This window comes from Amblyomma maculatum, chromosome 4 (assembly GCF_055883805.1).
Source record: "Amblyomma maculatum isolate TAMU_Amacu chromosome 4, ASM5588380v1, whole genome shotgun sequence".
NCBI lineage: Eukaryota > Metazoa > Arthropoda > Arachnida > Ixodida > Ixodidae > Amblyomma > Amblyomma maculatum.
Window position 1 is genome coordinate 18,639,146 of NC_139347.1, and position 27,425 is coordinate 18,666,570.

Sequence of the window (27,425 nt, forward strand, 5' to 3'; positions counted from 1 at the left end):
TGCATTTCGCCTCTATCGAAACTTAGCCGTCGTATCCTGGGGCTCAAAAGCCGAAGGCTCTGACCACTCTCACTCCGAGGGGATCTTGTTCTCGTTCTTCAGCACTGTTTGATAGCAGCGGGGGTGAATATATCTTATGGCAGAAAGTCCGCAGTAACTGTCTCACTCAAGGCGAATGCTGCACCGTCTTACATTGTGAGGAAAGAGAAAGTGAGAGAGAGAGAGGAGGTAGGAGGGGGATTAGGAGATGTGAAAAAAATTATGAATATATAAAGCCATGTCAGCCAGGGTGACACGATCCAATCTATATTCTCCGGTCTATGTATGACATTACAATGTAGCGAACTCATACGAACTGTGTACGGGAGCGCAGTAAAGCAGTAAATGCACAGTAAAGAGTACAATCGCGAAGGACTAACACACCGAAATAATGCGAAAGCAATAACACTGGCCTCGTGACAACATCGGATCCAAAAAGATAGAAAGAAATACTGGCAGTGGTGCAGCAATAACCATTCACTTCTGAGAAATCAATGGCGATTTGTAGCGAAAATATTAAATGCCGCGAAGCTTAGATGCATGCATCTGAATGAATAGGGATAACGGGAGAATTGAGTTATTAAAAGAGCAACTGTTCCTGCGTGACATAGTGTTTGACACCATCTCGAGCATTAGCTTATTGTAAAGTTCCTTTGTTCCCAAGGGTGAATTAGAAGATCGGCTAGATGAACAGCTTATAACCACTGGCACCATCCGCTAGCCAAAGAAAACTCCCCGCAGATTATGGTCGGGTTTTAGTCTGAACTTTTGAAACACATAGCATTAAGGGACTGTAACTGCCGTTACTACCCGTAGAATACAAGGATATTCCGTTGCGCCTGCCCCGTTTATTGGCAGATGATGGAGGCAGAAGGCATGATTGTTGAGGTGGAGCCGATGGGGGACCAGACGCTCCCAGATGGTACCAGGCTGCCCTTCCCTCCGCTTGTGCTGGGACGTCTCGGGGACGACCCTGGAAAGAAGACTGTCTGTATGTACGCTCATACAGACGTCCAGCCAGCACATAAGGTTCGTTCGCTTTTCCTACAATTTTTTTTGTTTGTGTGTGCAATCCACTGTTGACACATATTATCGCCTTGCTTCCACGCATTTTATGGCATTAAAAAAAAGCGCTTACACTCTGCAGTCTAGGTTTGTTGGAGGACAGGCCGGCTTACCGTGCCTGGACGTAGTCATCTTTTCAAGAACTACATGTATCTAATGGGGCATACACTACATGCCCTTCTCATACTCTTCGCACTACATGCCCTGCCCATGTCCATTTCTCCTTGATTTCCACTACAGTTCATGACAGTCTAGTAGAAATGAAGAAGAATTGGAAGTAGGCAGGACATGTAGTGCGAAGAGAGGATAACCGATGGTCGCTTATGGTAACAAATTCGATTCCAAGGGAATGAAAGCGTAGCAGAAGGCGACAGAAAGTTAAGTCGGCTGATGAGGTCAATAAGTTCGCAGGAGTAAAGTGGCTGCAGCTGCCACTGGACACGGATAATTGGAGAAATATGGGAGAGGCCTTAACCCTGCAGTGGGTATAGTCCGGGTGGTGATGATGATGATGATGATGATGATAGGGGCGTTGTGAGGAGCTCTTAAACTTGGCTGGGTTTTTTCCTTGCTCCCAGCAGTCAAAAAGCTTCCGATTTCATCGCGCTTCATCACGAGATTGTCTGTAACTTCCATTTGCATGTGTATCCTGTCACAAATATATTTAACTAAGTCGTAAGACGTTACTGAGGGTTTTTGAAAGCATATACATCCACTGCATGCTGGATGAAGGAGGACCATATGGAGTACTGGACGTGCTGTGAAAAATGCTTCGTTTATTTTCACGGCTGCACCCAGACCTGCTAAATTTATTTTGCCTAGCGTAGACAGTCAAATATTCCGTGAATGCCTAAACAGGACATAACAGGGATAGGGAAACAACTCCTAACAAGGCCTAAGCCATCGGAACACGAAGCAGTCATCACTCAAAAGCGGCACGAAGAGTCCGGGAGCTTCGGTTTCTTTATGCGAGCTCTTGACATTGTGCTCGCAAAGCACTTAGAAAAGCAGAGGAAAGCAGAGCACTCTTAGGTTTTTGCTACTTTAAGTTTCCACTTTCCACGATTACTAACAATGACGTGAAACTGAAAGGACGGGCGCTTAAAAGGTGGTCCTCCTAATCCGAACTACTTCCCTCTCGCAAAACTTCCTCACTGTAAGCAAACCCTCCTCTTCCTCTTCCTAAGGTTGCGACGCTCCGAATGGTTCCCGTGGAAACCGGACTCCGTTCATGTCGATTACTACTACTACTACCCTCACTACTACTACTACTACTACTACTACTACTACTACTACTACTACTACTACTACTACTACTGCTATTACTACTACTACTACTACTACTACTACTACTACTACTACTACTACTACTACTACTACTACTACTACTACTGCTGCTATTACTACTACTACTACTACTACTACTACTACTACTACTACTACTACTACTACTACTTCCCGAATAAAATCGGTGCAAAATCCAGCTTGAGCTTCGGTATCTAGCACTGCGACGTGACAACAAAATCCAACCCCATCTCCTGCCCCCACCCATCTACTTTCTTTGTTATTGTGGATAACGCTACACGTCTGGATCGCCGAAGCTTGGGAATTATCTTGGAAACACGACCCCTTTGCGCAGGAGCACTGTTTCCAAGAGGCGGGCCAGCTCTTTTTTGGTTTGCCGCTTTTGCCGGCATTGCTCGACTAAAACCTTTTGGTAATTTGAAACTTCCCCCAAGATTTGGACTTTGCTGCCACCGGGCGAATGTCTCGCTCTCCGCGCGCGATTTGTTCGTGCGTGGGGTATGGTCGTCACTCGCTTCCCATGGGTGACGATTGCTTGTCCTTCCTCGGTACCCTTGGAAACACGCGTAATTTGTGTTTTCCTTGGGTCTTTGTTTTTAATAGCGCCATTTTCCCCCCCTAAGTTCAGTGTTGAGACCGTTCCGAGCTGTGCTTTCTGTGTATGCGCTATATAGGGCTATGGGTGCTTTTGCACGATTAACCGAAGCATGTGGCCGGAAAATGGGCGCTGTTTTTGTGGCACCCGCAAAGAATACCTGGCGGCTTGCACAAATCTTTGGGGAGGCACTGATGTTTGAGCCAGTTGGTGACGATCCATAGCAGAAAAGTTGAGAAGACGAGGAGAGAAACAAACACTGCAAGACAGGCGCTGCACTTGCAACAGAAATTATATTGAAAAACAAAAGTTTGTGTTCAGTCCTATGTCCGCCACGTGAAATCGATCGTTTCTCAGGAATGCCATTCAATTATCACACAATAACAGTGACGGTGGGCTGACACACAGGATTGACTGATGGTGTACTTATATGGAGTGCCTGTGGAGTTTGGTTCAAAACTTTCAATAGAACCAGCTTGTCGGAGAATGTGTTTGCAGTTGCAGTGTTGACAGTGAACAGCAAGATTTCTATACTCTTGTTTTCCTTCACAGATGATCGTGCTCCCTGGGAGGAGGAGGAGAAAAGGAGGGCGGAAGGCAGGGATCGTGCTCCCTAAAATGTTTATTAATGCAGCGGCTTCTTTGACATATATGTGCACCTCGTTGCAAATAAATTGGAAGATTTAACGATGTACACCTTGTTACTATACTGTGGGAAACAGATATGACGCTGAATAGCTTACATACATCGCATGTTAGTTTATTTTTCGCCATCATTGGGCATATCTTTTATGACTTGCTGGAAACAGCACAGTTACATTGTGCCTGCTTGCTATCTTTTTTATGTTGTGGGAAACCTCATGTACATTCACAATAATCTTACTTGGCTTCCTCTTCTTTTTTTTTTTGCTACTATTTTATTTTTATTATTTTTTGCAGCAAATTCTCTGCTTTCACTGATAGAGTCTGTTCACAAAACTTGTTCATGCGTAAGCGCTAGCTGCACTTGCATCGGAACGTTTGTGGATGCATTTGGTGCAGACAAGCGTTTCTTTCAAGGTGGCATTGAGGCAATTCATAGCGTTGCTCTTTTGATTTTCCTATAGAATGAGCGCTGCACTTGACAGATGCGCTTCTTTTTTCGACCTGGGATTGCACTGTCAGATTAGAATATTGCGGCAGTCTGAAACCATGACAGAATTGTGCTCCCCGCCGCCTCAAACTGCTCGCTCGTCTATTCGTTATTCACAGCGCTTCCGCACTCCGACTCTATTTACGCATACGTGCGTGGTGCGCAGATTAGAGCCAGCTTCAGGTGCCGCTACTTTGGTATCTGGCTTCTAGCGCCTACCCTGGCCGCTGTCATATCTGAAGAGGCACCTATCACGCTACAGAGGAAAGAGGGGGGGGGGGGGGGGGGGGGGGGATCGCTAATTTGAATGCAATAAAAGAGCCAGTGTGAGAAGATAATGTCGTCTGTTTTCCCCTACTGGAAAATGTGTTACCATTACACCCACCGAGGAAGCAATAATCACTGCCCGCATTCCAGCTGCCAATCTAGCCTTGAAGATACCTTATTTAGTAGTATAGCCCCGTATGTGTCGCAAAAGCCGGGTCCGCAGCCAGGTGAGAATTTTCGTATTTTAATATGCAAATCGCGCAAATGGAGTTAGCAGTGCTGAAGAACTTGAACATCTGAAGTCCACCGAAGTCCATCTAAAAGCCATTTGAAACTATTTACCCTGCCGCAAAATGGGTTAGCATTGCACAAGAATGGATAAATAACTTTGCAGCAAAAAAAAAAAAATCTGTAACAGCATGTCAAATTGGTGGGCGTCGTCGCGGCATTCTGCCTTCAGCAGAGCGATGACTTGAATATCACACTCGGCGCATCATCGTGCGGCATGTGGTTGCGCTATGACTGGAGAAGATGATTAGGATTTAGGGAAACAACGTCTGTTCTGTCACCCCTGCTTGCTACCTGGGCGCTTGCATTTCTTTTATACATTTTTGCGCGTGTCCCCTCACAATGTCTCCATTTCCCTTGAAGTCTGACGGCTGGCTGAGCGACCCGTTCGAGCTGCAGGAACGTGACGGCAAGCTTTACGGCCGAGGCAGCTCCGACGACAAGGGACCTGCGCTCGCCTTTGTCTGGGCACTGCACGCTTACATAAAGGCTGGGGTGCCATTGCCGGTGAACCTCAAGGTAAGATGTGCCGTACTTAATTATTCTGCGCGACTTTCGCGGCCCGGCGAGAAAGTAGTTTGTTTTCTTAAACGAAAGGAGCTAGATGCTGAACACAGCATTTAACGTACACCTTTAATGAACATGCCACACATAGAGCACATGAGTATATTATTTAGCGCAAAGCGACAGGACGACAGAAAAACAGGATGAACACAGGCGCAGTTAAGAGAGTTAATTGTTGAGCTAGTTGGTGTTCTGACATCACGAGTATATTATTTAGCGCAAAGCGACAGGATGACAGAAAGACAGGATGAACACGGTCGTCCTGTCGCTTTGCGCTAATTAATATACTCGTGATGTCAGAACACCAACTAGCCCGACAATTAACTCTCTTAATAGAGCACATAGTTGTGTCGTACCTAATTGGTTGTAAGAAAAATGTTCTTCCTTTAAACGTTTTTCGCTGCCAGTTATGTTATTTGATTGAAAAAATCTTTATTTATTCAGTATTTTGAGAACATGTGGATGGGCCGCCTAGTCCGGTAGTCCATTGGCTGCTGCTGCTGCGCTGGCCCTCCCCACCAGCCAGTGCTGACGGTCAGGATCATCGCTGAGCAGAATAGCCTTCCACTGCTCCTCCGAGGGGTTGGGAATGGGGTCAACTAAGGGATTAAATTGGCATGCCCACATCATATGGTAGAGGTTAGCTACCTCTCCACAGTGTGGGCACTGCGGAGAGTATAGTGTAGGGTACCACAGGTTTAATTTAGCTGGTGTTGGGTATGTGTTGGTTTGTAGTCTCCTAAGGATGTTCTCTTCTAACTTATTGAGGGATTTGTGTGGTGTTGGGTACTCCTTTCTGGCTGTTCTGTATGGCGCGAGATTGTCAGCATACACTGCTAAACCTATCAGGTCACGGTACCCTTCATGGTCATCAGGGGGAGACGCCCGGTATAGAAGAGCTCGGGCATGCCTGTGAGCGGCTTCGTTTCCTCCTGGTAGTTCCAGGTGACCGGGAAACCAGATGATTGATGCTTGGTTGGGTGGGTGCTTAGTTAGCAATGACAACCCTGACATGAATTAATCCGTAATTGAAGTTGCGACAGGCGTTCTGGGAATCAGTGAGCACAGCGGCGTTGGGGTTAGATGCTACAGCTAATGCAATAGCTGCCTCCTCTGCGTGAGCGGGGTTAGATGTTTTCACCGAGGCGCAGTTCACCATCGACCCCGCAGGCGTTGAGACTACAATAGTCATGACGCCATTCTGTGGTCCTGCTGCGTCCACGTAAAGGGTGTTAATCTGCTTGTCCCATTTCTTCTGCAGGGCTTCCCCTCTTGCTATCCTCCTCTCGATGTTATATGCGGGATGCATATTCCGCGGAATCGGGTACACGTTGATGCGTCTTCTCACATCGCGTGGGACCTCTTCCCTTTGGTCAATTGTATAGGGCTGATTAACATGGATCTTCTCGAGCAGTTCTCTGCCGGGTGTTGTAAGTGCGAGCCTATTGAGTTGTGAGAGCCATTGTGCTTCCCACATCTCTTCGAGGGTATTATGTACTCCTAGAGCCATGAGCTTGGCCGTTGGCGTGGAGTTCGGTAGCCCCAGGGCTGTCTTGTAGGCTTTCCTGATGAGTGTCTCCAACTTTTCAATTTCCGACCTGGAGAGGTTAAGGAATGCCGTCCCGTACATTATCCGCGAGATCACGAAAGCTTGCACTAAGCGGATGGTGTCCCTTTCCTTCATGCCATGGTGTTTATTTCGGATACGATGTATCATCCGGAGGATTTGCTCGGTGGATGTTGTAAGCTTCTTCATTGTGGTGGTGTTCTGTCGCCCCTGCGGGATATACTGCCCTAGGATCTCCGTGGGTTTCTGTACTGGGTGGCTCTCTATATACACCGAGATGTTCTGTGCTACGGGTGTCCTCGGGTTCTTCAGGATTAGCAACTCGGACTTTTCCGGCGCGCACTGGAGGCCTCTCTCCCTGGCGTACCGGGCCACCGTGTCCGCTGCTGCTTGAAGACGCTCCTCGATCTCGGCGTCACTCCCCGAGTTGCACCAGACAGTGATATCATCCGCATACAATGTGTGTTTGATGCCGGGAATTTCGGAAAGAAGGCCTGGTAGATCTTTCATAGCTAAGTTGAACAAGAGTTGAACAAGAGTTATGTTAGAAATATACGTGAGATTACGAATGTTTGAAATGCGGCATGCTTCAGATGAAAACTAATAACTGCATGCGAGGACTATATATGTGCTATAATTCCAATGCGGAAAACGTGAGAGCGTGCTTTCGCGTCGTAGTCTCGCCTTAGTTGCTCGATTTCCGTGAACACGAAAACTGTTTTAAGGCGAACGCCTTTGCTCATAGAACGAAATCCCGTGCGCGAGAATTGTGCGCGAGAGTTGTGCTCGTGATCTGTGCGCGAGATTTGTCAACGTGCACCACCGCGGTGATGATGATAAACTCTTTATTTACTCCCAAAAAAAGAGAACCAGCCGAAAGACTGTTTGCACTGCTTAGGGAAGGTCAGCAGGTGCAATGGTTAAGATGTCCGACTACTGTGCCGGAGTCACGGAGTATATTACTCTGTGGCCGGAGTACATGGGTTCGATCCCGCCGCCGCCGCCGCCGGCGGCTGCGTTTCGATGGAGGAATCTAAAAACGTTGATGGAGGCGAAATGGAGAGGCGTCCGTGTGCTGTGCGATGTCAGTGCACGTTAAAGATACCCAGGTGGTCGAAATTATTCCGTAGCCCTCCACTACAGTTCCTCTCTCACTCTCTTTCCACTTTCACTCTCACCTTCCTCTCTTCCCTTAGGGCGCAGGTCAGGTGAAACGAAGCCCCGCCGGGGTGGTGCAGTGGTAAGACGCCCGACTACTGTGCCGGAGTTCCCGGGATCGAATCCCGGCCTCGGCGGCTGCGTTTCGATGGAGGCGAAACGAAGTGGCGTCCGTGTGCTGTGCGATGTCAGCGCACGTTAAAGATCCCCAGGTGGTCGAAATTACTCCGTAGCCCTCCACTACGGCCCCCCTTTCTCTCTATCCACTTTCACTCCCACCTTCATCCCTTTCCTTACGGCGCGGTTCAGGTGTCCACAAAACAAGTGTGACAGATACTGCGCCTTTCCCTTCCTATGAACCAACCAGGTGAAACGAAGTGGCGTCCGTGTGCTGTGCGATGTCAGCGCACGTTAAAGATCCCCAGGTGGTCGAAATTACTCCGTACCCCTCCACTACGCCCCCCCCCCCCCCCTTTCTCTCTATCCACTTTCACTCCCACCCTCATCCCTTCCCTTACGGCGCGGTTCAGGTGTCCACAGAGCAAGTGTGACAGATACTGCGCCTTTCCCTTCCTATGAACCAACCAAAAGTGTGTGACGGATACTGCACCTTTCCTTTCATATGAATTAACATATTATTATTATTATTATTATTATTATTATTATTATTATTATTATTATTATTATTATTATTATTATTATTATTATTATTATTATTATTATTATTATTATTATTATTATTAATCTGTCAACGCCTCCTATTAGGAGGTATTGGATCTGAGCGCGAGATTCCGCGAGATGTGTTCTCGTCTAGCGTTCCTGCTATCTGCAATCCCACACTTGAACGCGCGCCAAGGAACGCCACGCGACAGGAGCTATGACTTGCCGGAGTGTGTGGCAGATACTGCGCCTTTCCTTTCCTTTAAACCAATTATAATTATATCTAGCACTGCAACGAACGCCGATAACTGATTGCTGATTGCTTTATACGCACACGATTAGAGGCAAAGAATAGGAGAGGAAAGGTAGGCTTTCGTCATTCTCCTCTTAAGAGACATCCAAGAGACCTTCTAATTTTTTTGTTAGTACAGTAGTTTGAAAGAACCTGTAATCATGGAGCAACAAGGCCCAGAGTCTCCATGTCCTGAGTTGGTCCCTATGTTACTACGAGCAGGTGCACAATATGCTCGCCCGGGGTATAACACTGCCTCCAATGTAGCTGCTAATCTCTCCCCAAAGGAACGTTGTGAAATCAACGACAACTTCGAAAAAGAACTGTTGAAAATTTAGCATGTAAAAAATTTCAAGCGAGTCGCACTAGTTTGTCATAAAGTTCGATAAAAGTAACGCGATGGTAATCGATTACTGTTTTGACTGTAACTGACCACTGTGATCAGTTACGTTTTTGATAGAGTAAATAAATTTGTTAATTTTGTAATTTGTTACCTGACAGAATAATCCTGGTCTCGGAACCGGCTCATTACGCCGGTCTCGAAGCCGTGGGTCCTTGTCCGATGCCACCTGCGTGTACAGTGCGGCATGGTTCGATACGCGTTGTGAGAGGAGATGGGTATTACACTTTTTTTTTTCTCGCTATATTACGTAAAACAGGCTCCACGGTGTGCCCCGCCGGGGTGGTGCAGTGGTAAGACGCCCGACTACTGTGCCGGAGTTCCCGGGATCGAATCCCGGCCTCGGCGGCTGCGTTTCGATGGAGGCGAAACGAAGTGGCGTCCGTGTGCTGTGCGGTGTCAGCGCACGTTAAAGATCCCCAGGTGGTCGAAATTACTCCGTAGCCCTCCACTACGGCTCCCCTTTCTCTCTATCCACTTTCACTCCCACCTTCATCCCTTCCCTTACGGCGCGGTTCAGGTGTCCACAGAGCAAGTGTGACAGATACTGCGCCTTTCCCTTCCTATGAACCAACCAACCAATCCACGGTGTTCCTACGTTCTGCTGGAGCCCTATACGTACGCCTACATTGTGTATTCGCTTTTTTCCTCGTGCCCAGTTTCTGTACGAAGGCATGGAGGAGGTCGGCTCGCAAGGCACCGTCCCCTACCTCAGATCGAACAGGAAGAGCAAATTCTTCGACGGCATCGACTTCACCTGCGTGTCGGACAACTTCTGGCTCGGCACCAAGAAACCGTGTCTCACCTACGGACTTAGGTAGGTGAGCCGTTCTCTGTGCATGTGAGAACATCGTTTATATATATATATATATATATATATATATATATATATATATATATATATATATATATATATATATATATATATATATATATATATATATATATATATATATATATATATATAGGATAAGTAAATAGACGTACTTGGTTGCTAGAGGTTACATAAAAGTGAAAAATTGCTTCATACTGTTTCCAAGTTTATTTGTAGTCGACGTTTCGGCAGGAGCCCTGCCTTTCTCAAGACTGATGGTACATGATTCTTGTTTGTCTTCTTATAGGGTTGGCCAGAGGTGATACAAACAATATGGGCACACACAGGTGAGTCAGCTGGACACGCACAACACACACATACACACACAGCTGCGGAGAGCAGGCTAGGCCCAATGGGCCATCAACCCAAGGCACCGGCCGCCGCGAGTCATCTGTATACAGTACAAGACACAATACAGGCAACCGCGGAACAACCTTGGAAGGGAAAAAAAAAAAAAAAAGAAGACGAAAACAGGTGGGGGAAGGTGTCTGCTGCAGGTGGTGAGAAAATTATTCTTCTTGTTCTCACTAAAAGATGGGAGCGCCCAGCGTGATGAGAAAACCAGGTGGACACTGCTGGTTAGAAGAACCTGACAGCGGCGAGTAAAGTTCGAGCAACTTGCGACGGGAGATGAACCGCAAAGAAAGAATAAAAAAAAAAAAGTAAGTAAATATGTGGGACAGTAGAATGGTGAAATACTTTGAGGTTTTCGCTAACAGATGTGAGGGCTAAGCAAAGGAAGAAAACAGGTGGGGGAACGTGTTTGCTGCAGGTGGTGAGAAAATTATTTTTCTTGTTCTCACTGGGAGCGCCCAGCGTGATGAAAAAACCAGGTGGACACTGCTGGATAGAATAACCTGACAGCGGCGAGTAAAGTTCGAGCAACTTGCGACGGGAGATGAACCTCAAAGAAAGAATAATAAAAAAAAAAAAAGAAGTGAGTAGAATGGTGAAATACTTTGAGGTTTTCGCTAAAAGATGTGAGAGCCAAGCATGAAGAAGGTTTTTACGAGAAGTGGGATGTGGAGGGTATCAAAGAAGCGAGAAAAAAAAAAAAAGGGAAAAAAAAATAGAAACCGAGGAAAAACTGTAAAGGGATAATGGTTGATATATATGTATAGCATTAAGCTTGCAGGGCTCGTAAGGACGACATTGCCCCAATGTTTTCATTTATCCCAGTATTAATTGTCCTAAACTTATAAATAAAGTATGACTCACGCTGCTCCCGCTCCCGTGTATTATTGAATCCCCCCTGAAGAACTGTTAGTTTGACTGAGTCGAATGAGTGCTGTTTCTGGTTGATATGTTTTGAAAAAGGAAGGTTGGGCAGAGAGCGGACATGAGCTCGGTGATTATTAAACCGCATTCGAAGAGGGGTAGCTGTCTGGCCAATATACTGCATGCAGCATACACCGCATTCTAGGAGATATATAACGTTTGAGGCATCGCAATCAAAGATGGTAACTTTGGTAGAATAGATGGTAGAATAGATGGTAACTTTGATTGCGATGCCTCAAACGTTATATATCTCCTAGAATGCGGTGTATGCTGCATGCAGTATATTGGCCAGACAGCTACCCCTCTTCGAATGCGGTTTAATAATCACCGAGCTCATGTCCGCTCTCTGCCCAACCTTCCTTTTTCAAAACATATCAACCAGAAACAGCACTCATTCGACTCAGTCAAACTAACAGTTCTTCAGGGGGGATTCAATAATACACGGGAGCGGGAGCAGCGTGAGTCATACTTTATTTATAAGTTTAGGACAATTAATACTGGGATAAATGAAAACATTGGGGCAATGTCGTCCTTACGAGCCCTGCAAGCTTAATGCTATACATATATATCAACCATTATCCCTTTACAGCTTTTCCTCGGTTTCTTTTTTTTTTTTTTTCCTTTTTTTTTCTCGCTTCTTTGATACCCTCCACATCCCACTTCTCGTAAAAACCTTCTTCATGCTTGGCTCTCACATCTTTTAGCGAAAACCTCAAAGTATTTCACCATTCTACTCACTTCTTTTTTTTTTATTATTATTCTTTCTTTGAGGTTCATCTCCCGTCGCAAGTTGCTCGAACTTTACTCGCCGCTGTCAGGTTATTCTATCCAGCAGTGTCCACCTGGTTTTTTCATCACGCTGGGCGCTCCCAGTGAGAACAAGAAAAATAATTTTCTCACCACCTGCAGCAAACACGTTCCCCCACCTGTTTTCTTCCTTTGCTTAGCCCTCACATCTGTTAGCGAAAACCTCAAAGTATTTCACCATTCTACTGTCCCACATATTTACTTACTTTTTTTTTTTTTCCGGTTCATCTCCCGTCGCAAGTTGCTCGAACTTTACTCGCCGCTGTCAGGTTCTTCTAACCAGCAGTGTCCACCTGGTTTTCTCATCACGCTGGGCGCTCCCATCTTTTAGTGAGAACAAGAAGAATAATTTTCTCACCACCTGCAGCAGACACCTTCCCCCACCTGTTTTCGTCTTTTTTTTTTCCTTTTTTTTTTTCCCTTCCAAGGTTGTTCCGCGGTTGCCTGTATTGTGTCTTGTACTGTATACAGATGACTCGCGGCGGCCGGTGCCTTGGGTTGATGGCCCATTGGGCCTAGCCTGCTCTCCGCAGCTGTGTGTGTATGTGTGTGTTGTGCGTGTCCAGCTGACTCACCTGTATGTGCCCATATTGTTTGTATCACCTCTGGCCAACCCTATAAGAAGACAAACAAGAATCATGTACCATCAGTCTTGAGAAAGGCAGGGCTCCTGCCGAAACGTCGACTACAAATAAACTTGGAAACAGTATGAAGCAATTTTTCACTTTTATATATATATATATATATATATATATATATATATATATATATATATATATATATATATATATATATATATATATATCCATAGTTTGCTTATGACTAATGGGCCAGGGAAATTCAAACAGGATGTCACACAACTTTGCCGATTATCTATTTTATTCTAACAACAGTTTCGGACGGTCCATCATCCGAAACTGATTTTAGAATAAAATAGATGTGACATCCTGTTAAAGTTATGTGACATCCTGTTTATATATATATATACATATATATATACATATATATACATATATACATATATATATATATATATATACATATATATATATATATATACATATATATATATATATATATATATATATATATATATATATATATATATATATATATATATATATATATATAAGTGACGGGGAAATAAGGGTGTTCGTTATAATACGTGAAGGAAAGAAGCCAACAGTCGGCGAGGCCAAGGAAAGCATTGGGGATTGTACTTTGTCTTTTTTTTATTTTACTTCGGTAATCACAGAAATTAGTAACGCAATCTGTTTAGCGGAAAGATAAATAAACACAAAGTAGAAGGAAAAACAACATGCCGATGGTGGGAAGCGAAACCACGACCTCCGAATATCGCGTTCAGTGCTCTTCCAACTGAGCTACATCGGCCGCTGTCCCACCTGCTACTTTCTTGGGTATTAATGTTGTCTGTACACGAGCCTTGAGAGTGTTCACCAGCGCCACCCTCAACCATAGCGGTGGACGTGGAACGTCCTGTGTTACCGCCAGCGTCCCGTAGAACGTGATCAAGAGCGAGGGCGAAAACTGTGCTAGAACCCTCTGACGCTACCTATGGCCTCAAGACTGCCAGACTGCAGTCTTGATTGATTGATTAAAACTTTAATTTCCACCGATTTAGGAGGTCCCCTACTCCCCGCTTCTGTCACGCAGGCCTGAGGAACGGGGGCTGGAACCCCCGCGACTAAGGACTGGCGAATATACATTGGTTATTCGCGGCCTCAGCCGCCAGGTGGACGGCTTTCTGCTGGTCAGCGGGGACGTCGCTTCGCAGCAGGGTTACCCAGGCTTCCCTACTTTTAATGTTGTCCCTAGCGCCCGGAAACTTAGGGCATTCCCAAAGTATATGGTCGAGGGTCCCCCTCGCTTCACAGGCTTTACATTTATCGTTTTTTCTCTCATCTATCTGGGTGTGAAACAACCAGACAGGGTTCGGGAAATTTTCGGCTTGTAATCGCCGCCAGGCTATGGCCTCTTTATTATTTAAGCTAGGATCCGGTGGCGGCATCAGACGTCTTCCTAATCTATAATTTTCGATTATTTCTTTATAGGTTTGCAAACGTTCGTCCATCGCCTGGCAGTCGGGCGGCTCCGCGTTTGCCCGGAAGTAGAGATCTCGGGCTAAATCATGGGCCGCCTCGTTGCCGGGGACGGACGTGTGTGCTGAGACCCAAATTAGGGTGATTTTGCGATCGATTTTAGTTGCAGCTTTTAGAATTCGGGCGGCTTCTTGCGAGACCCTGCCTTTTCCGATATTACAGAGGCCGTAGGTAGCGTAAGAGGGTTCTAGCACAGAAATAAAGTAGAATTTTTTTTTGGATAGACAACACAACGTGCCCACTGGCGTTAGTATGAAGAATAGTGGGCGCTGCCTCGAGAGGCATCCAGTAGGCTGATATACGTTTATGGTAAGGCACTTATGATAAGTTTCGAGTATCAGTTATGGTAGTCATGGTCCCACAGATAACACAGAGAACAGCTGTCATGGACGAATAAAATGCCATCTCCCACGCTGGACAAATATCAGTGTGCCTCAACGGTAGAATACAGCACATCACACGCGACGCGCTGGCACCGGGCTTCGGTGGCACCGATGCCTGTTGCTTCGATTTTCTAAGTAAGGATATCACTCAACTAATTACCTCCCGCAGTAAAAAGTTCAAAAAGGTATGTTCTTGTATAGTTTCCTTGGTTTTTGTAACTGTAGGCTTCTTACGTTTATTCAACTGGTGGAAACGTATCGTTACCACGATTCAACAAGTGCTTCCATTCATTCAAGGCTTATATAAGTAGGCCATATTTGGGTATGTATAATGGGCCACGTTGCCGAGGGAGCGCTTTGTACGAAAAAATATTGAGCACTATCTAGCAAAATCTGCACGGTTTTCAACCTGAATAGTCTTTAGTACGTCATCGCGTGATTGGCAGTGATAGGGAAGAGACGTAACATGTCTGTGTATGTTACCTTGAAGGGAGAGACAATAGCCTTGGAACAGTTTCGCTTGTCTGATTTATGTTACCGAGCACGGACGTGGTCAGCAACGGGTCTGATCAGCGGCATACTAAGTTTTAACACGATAACGTTAAAGGTTCCGTTTACTCAAAATCCGACGTCGGCGTTGGCGTTGTGAGTGAAAAAATTAGTTGTAGTTTAACTCTGGTTAGCCCTAGTTGAATTGAGATAGCAACGGCGGAAGCTTGTTTTGCCTGCTATATTATTCCCCTATCACGCCCTATCAGTGTAAGGTGCTACATTACTGGGGACACTTAATCTCATCCTTTAAGAGTATGACGCGAGAGCGTAAGATACCAGCCCACATATAAATGAGAAGGGTTTGATGCTGCTGAACCGAATGAGGAGCGAAAGCATTAGCTGCGGGTGACCGAGCGTTCTTCGTCTTCTTCGTCTTTTTCTTCATCGTCTTCTTCTTCGTCGTCGTATTCTTCGTCTTCTTCGCCTTCTACTTCTTCATTTTCTTCTTCTTCGTGTTTTTTGTTTTCTTATTATTATTATTTGTCTTCGTCTTTTCTTCTTCGCCTTCGTCTTCTTTGTCTTAGTCTTCTTCATCTCCTTCTTCTTCGTCTTCGCCTTCTTCTTAGTCTTCGTCTTCTTCGTCTTTGTCTTTTTCGTCTTCGTCTTCTTCTTCGTCTTCATCTTCTTCGTTTTCTTCCCGGCTGTTCAAGGTCAAACGTGACCCTTCCCGGGACTACTCGACGGACCGGAACCTGGCGAGTATTGCTATCGCAATAAAATCACGAGCATGGCGCTGGCAGGCGGTAGCTGACAGTTGACATGGCCGAGCACTCACTGGACTCCAGTTTTCTGACCTTAAGTTTGGCAGCTGGAGTTGCCACGTTACCACGCAGGCATGTTCGTCTTGGTTAAAGTATGTGTGCTGACAGCCTATGCTATCACGTCCTGCCCTTAAAAGCGAAGCTTAAGTTTTCCCCATAATTTTATTAAGTACTGAAGCCGAGCATTATTTTGCATCTTTTTTGTTTTTCAGAGGAATAGCGTATTTTAACGTCGAAGTGTACGCTGGCAAGCAGAGCCTGCATTCCGGTCTATACGGCGGAATTACGTGAGTGGAAAAAACCGTTTTATCTCGTTTACTCAGGCGTATAAGCACGACATTCAGGACAAGCAGCTCAAAGGCAGGTCTAAATAAAAAGTTCTACTCTCTCTCTCTCTCTCTCTCTCTCTCTCTCTCTCTCTCTCTCTCTCTCTCTCTCTCTCTCTCTCTCTCTCTCTCTCTCTCTCTCTCCATCCTTCGAGGTGTGCAAATAAATGGCTTGAATGAACATCTTAATTAAGTAGTTTATTTGAGTCGTTCAAGTCATTTAAACGTTACTGACAGTATGAAATAGACGAATATTGTGGCAGCCGCACAATTAATAAAGAAAGCATTTGTCAAACTAACGCACCTCCTGCCATCACCCTAACGAATAGCGCCAAAGAACACACTGTTATTATGCAGGCAAGTTTAATACACGTAATGAGTGCAGTAATTACCTGATGCTTGCATCATAACTGCAGCGAATAGACACGACCATACAGAGAAGAAACAGACAACACATGAAGAAATACAGCACTCGCAACTGGCTTTAGCGGTTGCTTGTTTCTTCTCTGTGTGATCTTGTTTATTTGCAAGAGCTATAATACAAGAATTTGACCAACTAGCCTAGAAGGTCGTTCTACTCAAGCATATCCTGAATGAAGCTCTAACGCATTATTAAATGCGTTCTTCCTTTTGAAGAACTTTGCAGTAATACCGCATGCTACACCTCAAACTTAAAAGTGCAAGGAACTCAGAGCACAAATATCGGGACAGAGAGCACTGTGAAAAATAGAGCACGAATATTTTTATTGGCAGTGTGGAGCGCGTTGTGCCTCCAGCGTTTTCTGTATTTTTGTGTCCCCTCTTTTCGGTCAGATATGAAGCCATGACTGACCTGATGTACCTGCTCGACAGCCTGGTGGATTCTACGGGAAAGATAACGGTTCCGGGCATCTACGACGACGTCCTGCCCGTGACTGACGAAGAGCGCGAAATGTACCGCAACATCGACTTTGATCTCGTAAGGGTTGTCGTATGCACTGTCAAACTTGCTTGACTTTAGCAGTATTTTCCCCATATACAAAGTTTAGGTGACGAGATCAAAATCGTTTACAATGTCTAAGGCTCTTGCGACGACAAACGATAGTGCCTCTCAAGAGGCATTCGTATGATAGGATACATTGTGGCTCAAAGCTCTTGCATTCCATAAAGTAAAGTTAAGGTACCGCGAGTGACGATTTTATACCTACAATAATCAAATCCAGATGTTACTCGGTGTTCTAAACATAGTTGTTTTTTTTTTTTTTTTTTTTTTTCAATGGCGTCTTGCAAATGCACAGGAGACATCTCCACGGGCATCTTCAGCGTACTGAGTATTTCAACACGCGTATATATTTCGGAAATGCTGCTGCAGAGGGTGTTGGTGCTTCTTGCACTCGAATGCGTACAAAGCACTCCGTGAGAGGAGGGGCGCAACGACGGTCGGCTTTCCTGCCCGCTGTCATTGCGAAGTTTTGCCATGGAATCTTCCATAAAAGAAACTCATCCTTTCAAATCGGACGCTTTACTTATATTAAAGAAGATTTTTTTCTCCCTCGAAATAAGCCGAATCCGCCTAAATATGCAAAATAGATAGTCTCGAAAGTGTTTCATCCGCGTAAACTTAATGCTGTCTTAGTTAATTGATATGTATTATACATATGTTCGAGCTATTCTTAATTAACCAATATGTAATGAAAAAAATGTGCGAATTATTTGGCAAATATCTATAATTAAACTCTTGGTTTGGAACAATAATAGAGTCGAACGATGAGCTAGTTGGTCACACATCTCTTGGTTTGGACCTGAAACTAAATTTCACTCAATTTTTTCCAAAATCTTGCAGTAATTCAATCTCTGATTATGAATATAATCCTTTAATGTGATTACGCTCTGAATTCAGTAGAGAAATAAAAAATATCAGGAATGCGCTTAAGTATGCTTAGGAGCGGAAATGGTGAAGGCCACGTTATAGAACTTTTTTAACTACATTGCCATTTTCATCGCTACCATCTTCATCACTATCGCTACTCTCATCATTATCATTATCAAATAAATATATCGTCATTGCCATAGCTATTATCATCATTATGACCAAATCCATCGACATTGTCATCGCTTCTACAATCCTTAGCATAGACAAGGAGAATTAAGATATGTTTTTCATTATCTCAGCGTGGAGTAGTGGTTTTCACGCTCGGCTGGGAATTATAAAGACAATGGTTCGATTCCCGGTGGAGATGGATTGTTTTCTTTACGTCTCCGTTCGCGCGAACATTTCGTGCGGAAATTTCCGCCGACGCATTCGGCTGACACTTCAGTCCACACCATTCATGCGCAAAGAAATGCTTTAACCTTAACAAAGCTTTAGATATGTGCTATCAGAGACGCTGCTATTCTTCAGCCACACACGGAAGTAAACTTGATTAGATGATGTGATAGCTTCTTTCTTATGTTCCCGTGTCGGTTTCCAGTTTAAACTAGCCAGGGATTTATACAATGTATTTCACCTCATTTTAGCATCCAAATTGTTCATGATTAGAAGAGAAATGGCAGATGCAGGCAGAACAAACCGCAGAAAAATCGTTCGCCCTGTCGCCTTCGTGGGCCATTGAACACGACCCCGCGGCAATGGTGCAGTGGTTCGGGCGTTCGACTGCTAGGCCTAAGGATGCGAGATCGAACCCAGGCCGCAGCGGCCGCTTTTCGATTGAGGCGAAAAGCAAGGCGCCCGTGTACTGTGCGATGTCAGTGCACGTTAAAGAGCCCCCGGTGGTCAAAATTTCCGGTGCCCTCCACTACGGCGGCTCTAATAGTCTGAGTCACCTTGGGATGTAAAACCCTTTAAACTAAGCATTTAGCAAGCAGTAACAAATTTAGTTGAGGCGAAACATGCATCTGGCAACGATATGGCTTGAGGCATGCAGAACGGTTTGACTTCCATTGTTGGAAAAAAAATTCGGCAACGCTAGAGGGCGCCACAATCAGCCTGCCGTGTAGCAAGTGCTAGCGGAAGTGGGAGTCCAATGGCAACGTTGGCAAATCAGCCAGCGGCATGCATGTACACGCAGCCGGCAAGAATGAGCTGATTGGCCAGACAAAGGAAATCTGCAACGAGATTAACTCCACTTCTACGCAATAATGGCATCACTAGTACCATGGTAATGGCAACCCACTCCAGTATTTCCTGCCAAGAAAACCCTATGGCCAGCTTATTTCGCATGCTAGCAAGGTGATGTTAAAAATCCTGCAAGGTAGGCTGCAGCAGTATGTGGATCGGGAGCTTCCGGACGTGCAAGCTGGGTTTCGCAAGGGCAGAGGAACTAGAGACCAAGTTGCCAACCTTCGCTGGATCATGGAAAAAGCAAGAGAGTTCCAGAAACCCATTTACTTCTGCTTTATTGATTATGCGAAAGCGTCTGACTGCGTAGATCACAGCAGATTGTGGCAAGCTCTCCAAGAGATGGGAGTTCCAATTCACCTCATCTGTCTCCTCAGGAACCTTTATAAAGGGCAAGAGGCCACAGTCAGAACTGGGCATGGTCTTACTGATTGGTTTCCGATTGAGAAAGGGGTGAGGCAAGGCTGCATACTGTCGCCCTGCCTATTTAACCTATATGCAGAGTGCATCATGAGGAAGGCCGGTCTGGACGAGTCTTCAGCTGGAGTGAAGATCGCTGGAAAACGCATCAACAACCTTAGATATGCGGATGATACCACTTTAATGGCAGAAAGTGAAGTGGATCTCAAGAGACTTCTGATGCGCGTACAAGAAGAGAGTGAGAAGTTTGGGCTTAAACTGAACATTAAAAAGACGTCTTGCCCTATCAAGTCCTGGAGCATCAATGGACAAGAAGTGGAAGCTGTGACAGATTTTCTGTTCTTGGGCGCCAAGATTACCTCGGAAGGAGACTACAGCCATGAAATTAGGAGACGCCTGCTTCTGGGAAAGAGAGCAATGGTTAGCCTTGACCGCCTAGTAAAGAGCAGAGACATTAGTCTGCCAACCAAGATCCGTATAACCCGTGCTATGGTCTTTCCAGTTGTGATGTATGGATGCGAGAGTTGGACTGTGAAAAAGGCTGACCGCCGAAGAATTGACGCGTTTGAATTGTGGTGCTGGCGAAGACTCTTAAGAGTTCCTTGAACTGCCAGAAGATCAAATCAGTCGATATTGTCGACCATAAACCCTGACTGCTCATTGGAGGGTCAAATTCTAAAGTTAAAGCTCAGCTACTTTGGTCATCTGATGAGAAGAGAGGAGTCGCTGGAGAAAGATTTGATGTTTGGAAAGGTTGAGGGTCGCCGGAGAAGGGGTAGGCAGCGAACGCGATGGTTAGATGGCATTCTCGAGGCATTGCAGATGAAGCTATGTGATGTTAAGAAGATAGTGAGAGACCGGAAAGCGTGGCGTGACAAGGTCCATAGGGTCACGAAGAGTCGGACACGACTGAACGCCTGAACTGAACTGAACAAATTTAGCACGCAATTTAGCATTTAACACGTAGTAACGAACAAATTACCAGCGAGTTGAACTACATACTTCAATATTCAGTATAGTAGAAAAGCATCTTTACTCAAGAGAGCCAATCCATCATCTCTTCGTTTAGGAGTTACAGCATTTAGTTCCCATAATTGATATAATGTTACTATCATATGCTGTAATTACCGCATAAGTTGACTTAGTTTTGTTTTCTCGATTCGGCTCATATTAAAAAAAAAACTGCTCAGTTTTTGGAACAGAAATGCAAACTACTGCCGATGTCGGGAACCACTGCACTGGCACTGCACACGGCAGAACGGTTTGTGTGAGAATACTGCTCACCTGAGCTTCGAGTCTTGATAATATAAATACCGGCCGATCATGTGCCGCTGTATACGCTGTATACCGCATTGAACAGTTCCAGCGTGTGGCCCACAATTTGCTGGGCCCTTCTGTATATTGTTTAGGAGAAAGTACAACAGCACGTCAATGCCAGCAAATCGCAAGACAGTTCTGAAAAGCTCGTCGTGCGTGGAATTGCAGTTCTTTCCTTTCAGCCCGCTCTACAAGGGGATAACCCTTGAATGAGACACATATCGTGCACTGAGTGGTAACATGCGTATGAACTGTGTGACATGGCTGCATACTGGTTCATGCAGTGATGCGCACCAAATACGGGAGAGGGTCAACTAAAGGACATTATCCGCGTGCGCCGAGGAAAAGACGAGCGGGCCGGTGACACAGGGCTGGTCTTTTTATATGAAGGAACCTGTCTCCAAGAGGGCTTGGAACGATGCTGAAAAAGAAAACAAAGTACTACTGCTTTGTTTTAAGTCGATGACACCGAATGATTATCATCGACTTAAAACGAAGCTCTCAGATGATATCACGTGAAATGGGAGCTTGGGATTTCAATCCCAGCATTTTTAGCACTGATCACTTCGCGGGAACGGTCTGGTCTCGAGCAGGACCAGTACCGGCAGGAGATGGCCGTGACCAGACTGGCCCACGAGGACAAGTTGGAAACCTTGATGCACCGCTGGCGCCACCCTTCTCTCTCCCTACACGGTAAGGACTCACCCGGTAAGGCGACTTATATCAAGCTGTGACCAGGCGGTAGGTGGCCCTCTCACGCAAGCTTTTACGTTCACAGGAAATCTGTAATCATTAATACAACACTTAAAGCGCGAGATTTGAAGGTTTAGGGAGAATCAAGCGGGCACTTTATTTGCAACATATATTTTTACACGCTCCCGTGTACAGTGTTCCGAGGTAACCTTTGCCCCACCTTTACAGAGTGACCATGACACCTTTTGAGATATATTTGACTCAATTTTCTCAGCTCCGGTAATTACTGTGCAGGTTTGGAAATTTGAGATGAAACAATTATTTTTCTTTTTTAATTCGCTTGGCCTCAAATTGCAGAGAATGTTTATGCGAAATGTGAATGCCTTACAAATGGTTAAATAATTAGCGTGATTGCACGAGAAAGCATGAAAATGGATGCTGCCAGAGTCACTCAAGTTTAGTGATCAAAAGAAAAAGAAAGCAAAAAGTTGACGCAAGCGTACAATCTCTCACGGTAGTTTCGTGCAGTGTTGAGGAGGCTGCGGCGTTTCTTTCTCAGAAAGTCAGTAGATGTGTTTAAAACGGCACTTGTACAACATTTATGCGCGGATATCAGCAGAAGCTTGTAGAAAGAAAGTGTTACTTAAGGCCTCCAACATAATTCCAGATATGTGGGTTAGTGATATTTGTACTATGCTTTTTTCTTTCAGATTGGCACCAAAATCGGCTGCAACCGCCCGTTGTACAAGCTTATATACGAATATGTCCTTTTACATTTTAAACTGTATTTTCCCTTGCCAAGGCAATGCCGAGGCGGTAGATGGGGCTCTCTCTCTCTCTCTTATACTTGATCTTACTTCCACGGTTTGCTATTTAGCAAGGTTCAGGCCCCTCGACCAATTTTTATCCCGAATTCGGTATAGTACATTCACTGCTTTGCGCACGTAGGAATATCGGGCTGCGATCCCGAGGAGCCGGACATGATACCGAATCATGTGACGGGTAAGTTCTCCGTACGCACCGTCCCCAACCAGCTTCCTGACAAGGTGCACGAGTGCATCACCAGACACCTGAAGAGCCGCTTCGCGGAGCGGAACAGCCCCAACCGCCTCAAGTGAGTACGTGCACCCACATAAGCTGCTCTGAGAGCATGGCCGCCTTGGTGTAATTAAAACGCTGGCTTCGCCAATTATGATTCTTCGGCTGGGTGGCATGTTCGTTATTTATCAAATTGGGCAGAATATATCTCGTAACAACGAGTTTAAAAGCTGACAAAGTTTTCTTGAAGCACAAAATTATGGGAGACATTTATAGGCTCCGCCTTTAAAGGTATGACGCGATAGCGTAGGCTACCAGCCAACATTAAAGCCCCGCTCTAACCACGTCGTATGCACGTGCCTGCGTGGCCTAGGGGTAACGTGAATGCAAAGGTCCTTGAAGGCTGATTCTGATATCACGCTCCCGCGTGAAAGAAGAGGCCTGAGTTGGCAGCTCTCGTCAAACGTAACGCCAAGCGGCGCTAAGCCCAATCAGCGCGCAGCCATGTCGACATGCTGGTGATTTTTCTGTCCCAATGCCGATGCCGACGCTGACAACGACGCCCGATTTTCTGTTGAACGAGGCCTTTCACGGTATCCTGTTAAAATCTCTCAAATCGTTGGAGGCATAGGTGATGAACAAACCGCTTGCTGCGCAAAAAAGAGAATAACGTATCTTCACGAATTCAGCTCCTTCTCAGCGTTATTATTCCATGGAAAGCCGCGTGGATATCGTCAGTATTCATATGGCGCTCATAGATAATAATAATAATAATAATAATAATAATAATAATAATAATAATAATAATAATAATAATAATAATAATAATAATAATAATAATAATAATAATAATAATAATAATAATAATAATAATAATAATAATAATAATAATAATAATAATAATAATGTTTATTTGCATCAAGTGCATCCCACAAGATGCAGGAGGCCTGCAGTATACACTGGTCATTTCACAGGCTCGCCGAAACAGAAGGTCTCAAAAAAATCTAAAGCCATATTAATAAGCACTGAAGCATGAAGCATAATAAACATCTCAAACTCATTCGCGACAGATTTTCAGAGTTTATTCTAGTCGTGTATCGATTTCGTGTGTTCATTCCCAGCGCACTTTTGGCTAGTATTGTCCGTAAGATATAAACACGCGCTACCGTTTTTTGTAACAGAGGAAATTGAAATTGACCAGCATGTCTTCCTCTGTTCGTCCTCGTTTTCACATTATTTCTAATGATTTAGTTATACTTTAATGAAGAAACCTAGGTCAACCTTCACCATCTATGATGACTGGAGTAGCTAGACATTCAAAACTGTCTTAATGAGAACCGGTGATATGCAACACAACTCTCGCAGGGTGACAATGGCTCACAGCGCCGAAACCTGGTTCACGGACCCCCAAGCACCCCACTTCAAGGCTGCAGCGGCTGCAGTCCAACATGGTGAGCTCACAAAACAGCGTTCGACGATCCGCGCCGAAGATCGCTGCACTCAGTTCTTTATGCTTGTTTGCTGAAGATCAACCTTTTATATTCACTGACAGAAACTATATATTTTTGACTATTTTGCTTTTTTGCCGCATGTAAGGCAGCAACAACTTTTATATAAGCACTCGGGCGAATGTGACGCAGAAGAGCCTATGCAATGAATTTACTGATTGTCGCTTTGCATAGAAGTCCTGCATAAAAGAATAATGGTCCGAACGAACGCGACAAATCGCGATTTTGTATTTGAACGCACGTACAAGGACTTATTGTTCGCATGCCGTTTCGCGAAAAATCACGCACTGCGCTAAAGAGCAGCATGCGGAAGCTGGTTCAGTGTCTCTGTAAGGACGTGAAAGGACACTGAATTTTCTAATGGCTCATAAGACGATCCAGCTGACAAAGCCGCTAGCAGTTATTGTCCTCAAAACAGTGACGTTGAATAGTTGGTTTAGCTGCACGAGTACTGTACTTGTTTTACGGGTGTCTCAGATATTTTATTAGGCGCTGAAGAGCTTTCTAGCCGAGTATATGTTTAAGCTTCTCAGTATAATCCCACTTTCTTAATCGTGAAAATCAGGTCTAAACAGGGACTTCTAATTTGAGCCGCATCCTTGAGATATAGTCTCTAGATATTCAGCAAATGCTAGTGGACGAAGTGCATGTCTCGGCACCAGCTCTCTCTCATTTCTTCGTTCGAGTCAAGCGACCGCTTCCTGTGGCCTCTCCTTCTTTTCCGTGGCCGCAGTGCACGGCGTGGAGCCGGACCTCATCCGCGAAGGGGGCACCATCGGCACGGTGCGTGCGCTGCAGGACCACGTGTGCCGCAACACGCTGCTCATGCCCGTCAACTGTGCGGGAAGCTGGCCGCATTCGCAGAACGAGAACACCACTCTGGATAACTACATAAAAGCGGTGCGTGGGTTATGACATCTTTCATTACTCCTTCGTATCGAGGCAGGTATACATTTAACGGCTGCGTGGATGAAATATATTGTTCGAAAATTTGTGTTTTCCCGGAGCGAGTTCACTCAAGCTGCAAGATTTAGGTGTAGCCGCTCTCCGGACGGTCCCTCACTACTTTCACTTCACTCTACGTCATCTCATGCTACGTTGGAGGGCGCATCAAGAAGGACACACCCACGCACATTCTGTCGCCGCAGACCTCGCGCCCGGCCGAAAAGAAGCATCTCCATGCGATGACGTAGAGCCATGTGACAGCAGCGAGAGCCAGCTATACTACAGTGACTTACAAGCGCAGTATCCATACGTCAATGAGACCTACGTGAATGAGCAGCTTCCGGCGCCTGCCTGAACGCTGACGGACGCCTACACCCAGCATGCATGACAGGTCTCGGCGTTTACATCGCTCGAGTTTGCTGGCGTCTCGTACCATGCGCGTGCGCAAAACGGTTCATGCGTACGCCAACAGCGTCGACACTCGGGATATGTTGTTGGAGTTGGGCAAAATTCATTACGCCATAAGCAGTTTGTTTTGAACAGTATATGGCTGGGCACTTATATATCACCCATGAAACTAGAAAAACCATGAGGGCCGTGTGCACCGCTCCCACTCCTGACAATGCTCAAAGGAAAATCATGTGACCGTGAGTGCCGTGTACAGTCATAAGGTTCATGGGGAACCTGTCAGCATACGCTCAAGAGGCGGCAGATGAGTGTATTTAAGCAGTTGCACAAAATTCGCCATTAACGGCTTATACCCACGGAACATTTCATTAACTATATGTTGTCCAACAGAAAGTACACTGAAACTTGTTATTCATCTGAAAACAAATCGCTCATTAGGAGATCGTTTAAATGAGATGAACAAATTGAGGCTCTCAAAGGCACCGCTATAGAAGCCAATGAATGAATGAGAATATTGACGTTTCCTAATTGTTTCTAATTGCATTTTGAATGAAGGTAGTACGGAGGGCCACGCTGCAGCGAGAGCGTAACCAGGCAACACAAACCATGCATGGCCCAATATTGGCACTGCATTGGTAATATGCGGCCTTAAATATAATCAAGGACAGAGCATCTCCAGTTCCGCCTGCAACTTGTGAGATTGGGCGTAACGCTGATTGCTGCCAGTAGCAGGCCTGGGCTGCTGCCATTTTTGATAGTTTATTTTAATGTTTTGTGTACCAAGCAGTTTCGAAAAGAATTCATTTTCGTTATCACAGATAAGGAGTTAGTTTGTGGAGCACAAGTAAACGTGCGCATTTTACAAAAAAAAAAAAAAAAAAGAAAACAAGGTGTTTGCGTCTCTGGCTTAAATAGACGTACAGCTGTCTTACGGCTACGGCTCCGAAACTCTGAAAGACGGTAGGAGCTTTCTTTCAATGTTACAATTAGAACGCCAAAAATGAAGCCAAACTGAGCTGGCGTTTGCTGTTAACATCGTATTTCTTAAAAAGGTCAGATAACGAGATATGACTGCATTAATTGCGGACGTGCCCTTCGTACCTTTCATGGTTAAATTGTTTGTTTTCGCATGCTTTGCTTGCCTTTCGACAGATTTCCAGGATGCCTAGAAGTACCTTTGAAAAAAAATTAAATTTGTGGTTATTCCGTTTATTTACCCACAAGGCCTGATTGGGTAGTACAGAGAGAGTGACATAGCAATGCATAAAATAAGACAGATACCATGAGACATTATCGAAAGATATTGTTTCTGCTAATTATGGTGTGTCATTTGAAGAGTTGATAACCATCAATGAGCGCAAATTGTTCGACTTCATATTTCTTCGTCGTTTCTTTCAGGCCAAGCAATTCGCTGCGTACTGGTACGAGGTCGCAATGCTTCCGTGACTTGGACCACCAGCGTGGCCTGGCTTTCTTCTAACCTTTTTTAGTCTGATTACGAATGTGGTCGTACCAAATTTGTTCAGTTTTGCGGAATCTTGGTAATGATATTTGACAGAAAAAAAA

The 27,425-nt window shown here is 45.1% G+C and overlaps 1 protein-coding gene across 1 annotated transcript; it reads left to right on the forward strand.

Moving 5' to 3' along the window:
• Window positions 1–900: 900 nt before the first annotated feature.
• Window positions 901–27,425, forward strand: LOC146190357 (cytosolic non-specific dipeptidase-like). The gene is made up of 10 exons (XM_084599790.1): window positions 901–1,068; window positions 5,055–5,210; window positions 9,992–10,149; window positions 16,320–16,394; window positions 17,247–17,391; window positions 21,861–21,960; window positions 22,909–23,074; window positions 24,364–24,449; window positions 25,240–25,406; window positions 27,258–27,425. Exons 1-10 carry the CDS (start codon window positions 901–903, stop codon window positions 27,303–27,305), a joined length of 1,269 nt encoding a protein of 422 aa, XP_084455916.1. The 3' UTR covers window positions 27,306–27,425.